This window comes from Aplidium turbinatum, chromosome 16, assembly GCF_918807975.1.
Source record: "Aplidium turbinatum chromosome 16, kaAplTurb1.1, whole genome shotgun sequence".
In the NCBI taxonomy this organism is placed as follows: Eukaryota; Metazoa; Chordata; class Ascidiacea; order Aplousobranchia; family Polyclinidae; genus Aplidium; species Aplidium turbinatum.
Genome location: NC_137487.1, coordinates 6,879,982 through 6,889,924, shown reverse-complemented (window position 1 = coordinate 6,889,924; position 9,943 = coordinate 6,879,982). Strand labels below are relative to the sequence as shown.

At 39.4% G+C, this 9,943-nt stretch overlaps 1 protein-coding gene and 1 pseudogene across 1 annotated transcript; both read left to right on the top strand.

The window, feature by feature from the left end:
- The first annotated feature begins 1,011 nt into the window (after positions 1–1,011).
- Positions 1,012–1,107, top strand: LOC145786025 (U6 spliceosomal RNA; annotated as a pseudogene).
- A 4,213-nt stretch (positions 1,108–5,320) lies between these two features.
- LOC145785541 (prefoldin subunit 6-like) lies at positions 5,321–7,621 on the top strand. The gene is made up of 2 exons (XM_082597200.1): positions 5,321–5,594; positions 6,100–7,621. The coding sequence occupies exons 1-2, from the start codon at positions 5,439–5,441 to the stop codon at positions 6,310–6,312; spliced, it is 369 nt and encodes a 122-aa protein (XP_082453326.1). The 5' UTR covers positions 5,321–5,438; the 3' UTR covers positions 6,313–7,621.
- The last annotated feature ends 2,322 nt before the right edge of the window (positions 7,622–9,943 follow it).

The following is a 9,943-nucleotide window of genomic DNA, read 5'->3' as shown; positions in this document are numbered from 1 at the left end:
TTCCAGGTGCCGTCACAAAATGGAGAGATGTTCTTGAAATTCGTTGTTTATAGTAGAGTAATTGATATTTTCTGGATACTTGTTCCCAAAACAACAAAAAGGAAACCTATTCTCAGCAAACAATTCAAAAATCAACCTTTTTTTTCATTTTCAGTGTCATTAAATGCTGTTGAAATAAACCTTTGAAATGCTGAATGGATAGATGGTTATTTTATTTTTGTTTGGATGCAAAACGTACATAAAACAAAAACGTACAGTGTGCATCCATTGAGAGAGTGCGAAAGACCGTGGCCCTGAAGGCGTAGGACAGGGGTCACCAACCTTTTTTGCATGCGGGCCACTTTGGCACTAAGAAGAGCTGTGGCGGGCCGCACTAATAAAATATTAGGTAGGTTGACTCTTATGCTAAAAAAGAACGCATTTCGTACCCAGTATCCAGCGTTGCATGTTGTTCATACTTATGTTAGAATACCGCAGCAACGAAATTAATCGAACAACGCTACTGCCAGGCCAAGCTCCTTTTACAACACTTTTGACTTTTTTTTAACAAGGCCTGATAAACCAGGCCACTTGTTTTGCGCACTTATAGCGAGGCGAGCGGTTTCATCAGAATATGCATCGCCAAGCAAGAGTGGTGTTGTCACTTCGCTTCACAAAAGATATCTTGCAATTAACAATTTTAGTAAACAAGGAAATGTTTGACACATCGCAATACAGGCAACAATAGTGACCTACAAACATATCAGTGAAAAAGAGGCTCCAATAACAGGGAAAAAGAAATCAGGCACCATGAAACAAATGCTTGTAGAAATCACCCAAAAATCGTAATTCTATCGTAATTCATGAACAGTCTTCCCTTTAAAAAAGCAATGAGTTGGTTTTTCATCTTTGTTGTGAAAGTCTATAAAACCGTCTTTCTTTTGTTGTATACAACTGACACTTGCGATACTTAGCCTATCAGCGTGGTAAGAATTTGTTGATTAACAACATTTTGCAGAACTTGCTTCGGCAGTAGCCTACATATACTAAAATTGGAACGATACAGAGAAGATTAGCATGGCCCTGCGCAAGGATGACACGCGAAATCGTGAAGCGTTCCATATTTCTTTAAAAAAAGAAGAAAAAAAACATTTTGCAGTACTAAGCTAGATATTTTCATAATACAATCAGAAAAAGTCTTTAAATTTATATATAATATTTTGCCAATTTATTATAAATTGAGTTGGCACACCGAACTATTTTGCCAACAAAAACTTGCATAAAGAGAACACTGGTCGTGAAACATAATAACGGTGAAACCCACACTAGTGTTTACATGACATTTGCAAACTTAAAATAAGCAACCCTATGCTCACAGACATTTTCGAAATTCGAAAACAGACGTTTTAATCAACCACTGTTACAGTGTGGCTGGACATCGCATTGGAATAGCTTTAAGCAACCCTCACCTAGAACTATAATCTGATTGGTCGGTCGGTGGAATCGTATGCAAAGCGAAAATATGCTTCCCGGAAAGTATTTTTTGCCTTCGTGCTCTTTAACTCCTCAAGAAAAGTATTTTTGGTTATACTTGTACACTGATACCTTCCGCGGGCCGCAGCGATACAGCGTGGCGGGCCGCATGCGGCCCGCGGGCCGCCATTTGGTGACCCCTGGCGTAGGAGGTCGTCGAGCCTGCACTCTCTGAAATGCTTTTGAAATATTTGTATCGGCAGAAATGCACCAGAGTTTGTGACAGGGTACCACAAACAGACAAACGCTTGTCCCAGGCAACGTTGCCAGATGTATAATTTGATTGATTGATTTTTTTATCGTCGGACTGGGAAACCTTCTTGCAGAGCTTAATCTTGGCAGTTTCGCATACTTGCAATTACCTGAAATTCCTGGCTACGCTACTGCTTGTAGGGGCTTTCAATGACGCATGCCCGGTCGGTCACCGAGATTGACAGAATGAAGTTTCAGATTGTTGAAGTGTTGTTTCCGGGCACTTCCGTGTTTCCAGGGATTTATTCCATTCACTAGGTGCCGCTGAATGGAGAGCAGTCCTTACCGTGCGTTGCTCAAGCGCACACCCCGAGAGTTGAACCAGCACCTCTTGATCTTAAAGCTTCTTCGTTCTAGAAGTCGGGCGCTAACCAACTGAGCTATCGGAGCGGATTGTATTTCCAGACTAATCGCTAGTGAAAAGTAACCTCATTGTAAGAAGTGATGAAACAAGTCTAAAATACGATAAATTTGCTCAAAGTACAGTCGAAATGGAAAAAAATGTTGCTGAAAATAGAAAAAACCAAACGCAAAAAAACCGCAGCCGCCAAAATCTTGAATGCTGAGTTATAAGCTTGGGTGTTCATCAGGACAATCATCGTCCCACGACATTGAAATAAAGCAATTCCTGAGGCTTGGCAACTCTAGTCTCAAGGAAAAATTTTAAACTTACCATCTTCTCGAGCAGTGCTCTCATTTTATGGGAATTTGTCCCTAAATCGAGACTTTTGACCACTTTCAGGGACAAGTTTAGGGAATTTGATGATTTAGGGATTTTAGCAGTTTTGTCTTGTTCGCTTACAGAATGAATGGAAGTTTATTTGTGAAGTTTTCTTACGTATTTGAATTCATAGCAAAGTAATCACTTGCCAAATGTCCCTGCCATGTTCAAATGCCCCAGTTGAACGACTTTTTAGTACGGGTAGCTTAAAGGACATTAAAACTGACTACAGGAACAGTTTAAAGTGAGAAATTTTAGTAGGTTTGCTACACACCCAAGGTATAAAGTTAGCTGGATTATCAGCTGACAAACTGGGTTTAAGGGATCGAGCTAAATTGTTGAAGTTGGCAAGGGCTCATGAAGAGTTCAGATGCTGAAGCACATGAACTAATCAACTAATTGCTAGTCGAATTAGCTCTCATGAATAAGTCGATAGTCGTGCACAGTTTAAGTCATTTTTAGCATACTGTGATAAGCATTGGTAAATCTTCACTGTATCCCTGTAATATTAAGCATCACTGTAATTTAACATACCGTACTGCTTTTTGCTAGTGTTGTTGTTTAAACCGCTTAACTTTTGTTTTTTGTTTCAGAATGTGAAACTGAATGTAATAATGATTTAGGGAATTTTGATGTAATCTAGGAATTTTTAGACGTAGCTTTGGGGACTTTCAGGTTTTCATTTATGAGAGCACTGTTCTCGAGACTAGATTGATTCCATTTCCAGGTTTTTCCAGCTGGCCTTGTTTTGGTTGGTTGGTGTGATTGGCCTGGTGTCTGCAACTGCAGTAGCCGATAGTGCAGACAGTAGTGGTTCTTAAACGTTTTTGCTCTATCGACTGCCCCCTTACTACTTTGGAATCATTATTTTTGCCCCCTCTTAAAGAAAGTCCGCCCCATTACCTCAGTGGTTACAAGCCCGGCTCAAGATCACTCGGCGCTGGTTCAACTCGGGTGTGCGCTCGGGTAATGCATTTCAGCCTGAAATTCAGGACTGCTTTCCATTCACTAGGTGCCGCTGAATGGAGAAAGAAAGATCAACCTGAAAAGATCGAGGTAAAAAATTTAAAAAGGCCGAAGTCACTGATTGCAGTTTAATAGCACAATGCCGAAGTTGCTGATCGGAGTTTCCGCAAACAACTCGAGGGTTAGGGTTAGCGGAAACTGCGGAAAAATATTTGCAGAAACTGCGATCAGTGAGGGTTAGGGCAGTGGTCTCCAACCTGTGGGTCGCGACCCCAAGTGGGGTCGCCTTAACTTTTCCTGGGGTCGCCACAACTCACCATATTCATTTTGTTACTGTTTCAATTCATTACCGATAAAAAGACCGATACTTTTTTGTTCTAGTTCGCAACCTTTGCCTGCGTTTTGGAGTACAGCTTGCTACCTCGTGTCACAATAAAAAAACCATTGTGGTGCAATAATCAATCACGGAATAGTTGCGACAAGTAGGTCATAGCAAAAGCATTCGCGATGCTAGTTTAGACTAACTTTTTATTATTCAAGGTGACTCCAGAACGAGCGAATAGTTATTTATGCAGGTGTAGTGTGCAGACATTTTATCGGCTGTTTACGGTTTGCTTTGCAGCTAGTAATGGCAATTTGTAGCTAGTAAGTATAGCTAAATATTATACAAAAATGGCAGCAAAAAATACCAGAAAAAGATCATATGACGAGGCTTTTTTAAAACTTCGTTTCACTGAATTTAATGGCAAACCAAAGTGTGTAATCTGTCTTTAAGTTTAGCGGGTTTGACATAATGTATTAAACACAAAACAAAATATATAACATAATAACTCAAACGTTTTCGACACGTACGTCTGGTCCTCATCAGGGATTCAATCTGCAATATACAAAAATGAAAAATTGTAAGATAAATTTGACTTTGCACTACAACTGTACGACACTCTGGACTGAAAAGCATCTTTTCAGTACAGAGTGTCGTTACAGTTATAGACAGTGCAAAGTCAAATTTATCTTACAATTTTGGGAAAAACAAAATGGGGTCGATGTAAGTGTTGAAAATCATTTTAATTTAAATTGGGGTCGCTTCTTAAAAAGGTTGGAGACCACTGGGTTAGGGGGTTAGAGCATAGATTAGTCTATAGTTAGAGTTAGGGTTAGCGAAAAGTGCAGAAAAATGTTTGCGGAAACTGCGATCAGCAAGTGTTAGGGTGAGGGTTAGCGGAAACTGCGATCAGAGACTTCGGTTTTTTCTGCTATCTTTCTCTCGATCTTTTCAAGGGGAAAATTTAAAAATGTTTGCGGAAACTGCAATCAGCGACTTCTGCTTTTTTTAATTTCTTTCGATCTTTTCAGGGTACAAACTGTTCAGGGTATGAACCAGGTTGCATCCTCTTCGTTCACTCAATATGGAGAAATGCAGTGGAAATTCACAACACTTGTCTTGTGAAGGCTTGCTGTTTAAAAGTTTACAAGTGACTTATGCTTACGTTACTCCAAAAAAAAAATGTTTGATCTTTAACAAAAGTTTCTTCTGGCTGAAATTTTTTGTGAAAATTACGTTGCACTTAGGCAAAGTTTTTTTGAAACCGATAGAGTGTGCACTTTATCAACGCACTTCAAAGACTGTTCTGCATTCATTGGTACCTAGTGGATGAAATATTTTGCAATTACAACAACACTTCAACAATCAAAGACTTCACTGTTCACTCTGTCAATCTCAGTGACTGGGCCTGCGCCAATGGTTCAAATGCCTCTACACAGTATGCAAAACTGTCAGGATTAAGTTCTCAGAGAAGCTTTCCCAGTCCAAGGCTAAAGATTCTCAAAATCAATTAAACAACTATAACTACTGCATTGAATCAGGTTTTTGACTAATGAATCACAGGCTACTTGGTTTATAGATTTTTGTTTAATTAAGCAGTTAAGTTGTCTTGAAACTTTACCACAAATTAAATTTTTAGAGTACTGGTAATACTTTTTGTGCATTATGGCTGCAAAACAAGCTAAACTGGATTTGCAAAAAGAATTTGACGAGTTGCAAAAGAATCAGAAAAACCTACAAAAGTGTGTTGAAACACGACAAAAATTAGAAGCACAACTGACTGAAAACAAAGTTGTAGAAGAAGAGTTAGCGTTATTGGAGGTATATTGATGACCAAATATTGTAACTTTTAAATTATTGCATACCAAGTTTCATATCCTCATGTTTACATAATATAACACACCAAGCTATTGTAATATCAATCTTACGTTAATCAGCTCACTTTTCAAATATGTTACAGCTGGTCAATAATCAGCCATTATTAGTTTTGCAAAAACCTACTAAGCTGCTAACTATTAACTAACAGCTATTTTTGTTCACAGTGGGACTTTATTCATTTATAAAACATGTAAAATTTCTGAATGTAGGTTTTTTTTGTTTTCTTCAGCTTAGTCACATTGTTTGAACAATCTGGCAATTCTTGCTTAGAAATTTAATATTAACACATCATAAAAGCTTTATAACTTGGTCCATTTTCTGTTTTCTTTTATTTTACTACTTTGCATATCAAGTATATATAATACTAAAAATTATCTAACCGTTATGGAATTATACAATCGTGTGAATGTGTGTTGATAATTCTAATGCTTTTGTTTTTTACTTTCAGTCAGATTCCAATGTTTACAAGTTAACTGGACCTGTCTTAGTGAAGCAAGATCTTGAAGAAGCAAAAAGTACAGTCAAGAAAAGGATTGGCTACATCTCTGCAGAAGTGAGCAGACAAGAAAGTTCCATTACTGACTTGCAGAAACAGCAAGAAACCCGCAGGCAAACCTTGGAAAAATTACAAGCCCGATTAACTCAGGCATCAAAAGCTTAATATTTTTGTTGTCAGCATTGTTTCAGATTATTTTTTGTCTTTTTCAGCACTCACATTTCTAACGTCTATGAAAAAACAGTATGAGGCAAAGATAATAAAGTGAGACTGAGAGCATGAAAACCAAATGTGTAATAATGCTTGTTTTACCCTGCTGCACGTACCTAAAGAGGGAAACAAGTGGTTTGATGTCAGAATCATCTACAAACTTGTATTTCATGTTGTCACACATGCATTTTTGATTTGTTTATCAAATTACCAGGAAACGGCTACATAGGCCGATTAAAGAATGTTTAAGCAGTTGCTTTTACGCTTTGTATTGTTACTTTCACCAACAAGTTTGTGGACGGTTGCATGTTGATGCAGAATTTTCCAGCTTTTGACTTTGATTTGTAAAATATCTCTGATTCAAAAGCATTTCCGAATACCGAAACTCCGGCTCCCGTACGCCTATGTTTTCCTAGTATTTTATCTGGGGGCTATCTATCAAAATAAATAAAACCTATAAAACGTGGTTAAGCCCGAAATAGATTCGTAAGTTTAAAATTTGTTGTTTATTTGCTTTTTAGGCTACAAAGTACACTTGAAATTTGTTTTCAATCTTTATCTTCGGACTGACAAAACCTTTGATAGATTATTATAGGTAGTTTTGCATATTTTTGACTAAGGCTTTGAACTGCTGACGCACGGCCGGTTACCGAAATTGACGGAGTGAAGTTTCCGATTGATGAAATGTTGTTTCCCCTAAATTATTCCATTTACTTAATGCCGGAGAATGGAGAGCAGTCCTAAAATGCGCGAGAGCTGAACCAGCGACGTTTGATCTTCAAGAAAGCTTAACCACTCAGCTAACTATACTCTAAACTCAATTCTAAATTTGTTCTACATGAGTCAATTCTAAGTCTTCTTCTGGCTTTATTCCCAGTTTGTGGGGTCGATGGTGCTGATTGCAGTCCTCCACATCACTCTGTCAGCAACATCTTCCTCCTTCGCTCCAACTATTTCCATATATTCTGTCACACAATCTTCCATCTTCTTTACGGCCTTCCTCGCTTTCTTTTACCAACTTCCAATTACTGTATCGTGTGCTTCTCTCTCCTTACGACGTGACCCAACCATTAAGATGTGTCTCTCTCAGCTTGTCTTTCAGTCCTCCGACTTGCATTATTCCATCCAATCGATGCCGCTGAATGAAAAGCAGTGCTAAAATGCGTACAGAAAGTTCTTCACAAAATTTTCATTGTTGGCTTCCATCATTTTGATTCCAATGTTGTCAATCAGACCTGTAATAAACTGATTACGATCAAAAGAAGCGTAATCCTTATGTCGTGCTTTAAATTGGCCCAACGATAGGTTATGCAGACATCTCTGAATGACATTTAGACTGAAGAAAGAGCCACAAAATCTGGTGTCTTTTTTCCTATTTTGTAGGCCACGGGCAAGAAAGAGTTCAGGCTTACCTCCTTTGTTACGAAGTCATTGGAATCTCAGAGAGAGCCCTAATGATGAACCCACGACATGGTGATCACACGGAAACATGATCGCTCATCAAAGCGCACTGTCGATTTATCGCTACTAAAGAAGTTTTGCCAACGAGAAACATTCGCATCACAAACTCCATTGCAGCTATCTCGCCTTGTCCTTAGAGACACTTGAAAAACAATAACCGAACCATGGAAGAGCTATCATAGTGTGCCACTGCGTTCCTCTAATTGTACCTTACAAAAACGCCTTTTAGCAGATTCGCGCAATGCCAGAGTCCAACAAGGATTCTTTTCATCTGGAGATGGCTATAACCGCCGTTTTGACGCCATGCTTACTAATTTCGTGCGAAAAAATATCTGCATTGACGACATAATTTTCTACGATAATCAGCTCGAAGAGCAGTGAGGTGAACTATAGAATTTGTTTCTCACTCTGGTGAGATAATAATTAGTTATTATTCTCAAGTTCCAATTCGCCCAACGCTCCATAGATTTTACCGGCTTCCATATCTCAACATCAATGGTTGAGCCCCTCCCTATATAGACCCTCTACATACAATTCAAGAATTTCCAGACCCAACCAACTTCACAGGCAAACGCAGCTGGTTGAGACTTATCAACCAAGTTGGAAACTATGCAAAGCTACGCGATCTGATGGCACCATTCAAGCCTTTTCTTTTTCAGCCTAAACATAAATTTCATTATTCCGAGTGCGGCCCATGAGGCTGGACAACAATGGCGTGTGGTGACCATTTTTTTGGGTGTTCACTTTTTTCAGCAACCTTAAAACACACGTTAGGTTTGCTTAAAAGCTGTTCAGATCATATCAAAATAAACTGATTTGATATAATAAGCTATAAAGAGTTACTGTGCAAATCAAGCATGCGCTTGACACTTTCTAAAAATGTGAACACACCAAAAATGGTCACTATACGCCACTGCTGGACAATGACTTTTATAAAATCTCGATTTCTGTCATCTGCCGAAATTTGTTATGCCCTCAGAGTGAGAAATCTACAAGTCGCTTGGGACTTCGAACTGACGAAGTAATTCACGCAAGGTTGTGATAATTGATTGTTAGGCTATAACATATTACAAAGCCTACATAAACCGTTGGTCAAAATATTCGGAGACACAGGTCAGACGAAACCACTAACACACGTCAGCAGTTTCGCTTAAACCAGTGCAAATTAATGTGACGCATTGATATCGCACACTTACCTGGCGCAACCAACTGGGCTGTCGATACTACCCCGGTATCATGTGACTTTGCTGCAGCCTCGCGCGCATGAAACAGTGCAAACAGGATCCTGAGTGATGGTGGCACGGCAATACAACCATGGTATAAAGCAACGTCATTAAACACACCTTACTAGAGACAGCACACATAACGACCTACAGACAAACGCTGTCCATACAATTTTTTCACAATGGTCGGAAATTGTATAGGAAACCGCAGCAGACCCTGAGCCTCAGTAATTTAAAATTTGTAGTTCACCACTTCTAACCATTAGTCCGCTCCGTCAGCTCAATTGGTTAAGCGCCTGACTGCAGGCTACGCAAGAAAAAAAAACTCAAGTTCAAGCGACGCTGTTTCAGATCTGGGAGAATGCGCTTGAGCAACGCATATCAGAACTGCTCTCCATTCAGTGGCACCTAGTGAATGGAACAATTCACACTCAACAACACGTCAACAATCGAAAACTTCAATCTGCTAATCTCTGTAATCGGCCCTGCATCAATGGTTCAACGCCTCTACAAATATGCAAAACCGCCAGGAATAAACTTCCAGAGGCTTTCTCAGTCCGAAAATAAAGATTTAAACTTGCAGTGGCGACATTCTTCTCAGTAGGCCTAAGCTGTTTTCCCTTTCGCGTTGGATTCTTTGTTGAAGACGACGTTGCTTTATACTACGGTTGTATTACCGCGCCACCATCACTCAGGCCTAGAGTCTACCCTACTGTTTGCATTACTTGCTAGTCACCAAGGTGTGTCCGGCATGGAACATCCGGCAGACCGGCACGTGCCGTTGTAGTTTGGTTTGATATGATTAATGATATCACGCTGTACGGAATTTATCTACTTACAACAATAATGCGTCCTCTCAAGCAGCTCCGATTTCGTGCGACCCCTGAGTGCCACGACCTTCG

Coding starts and splice junctions, on each gene's coding strand:
- LOC145785541 (XM_082597200.1), top strand. CDS start 5,439: ATGGCTGCAAAACAAGCTAAACTGGATTTGCAAAAAGAATTTGACGAG. Junction 5,595..6,099: donor AAGAGTTAGCGTTATTGGAG/GTATATTGATGA, acceptor TTTTACTTTCAG/TCAGATTCCAATGTTTACAA.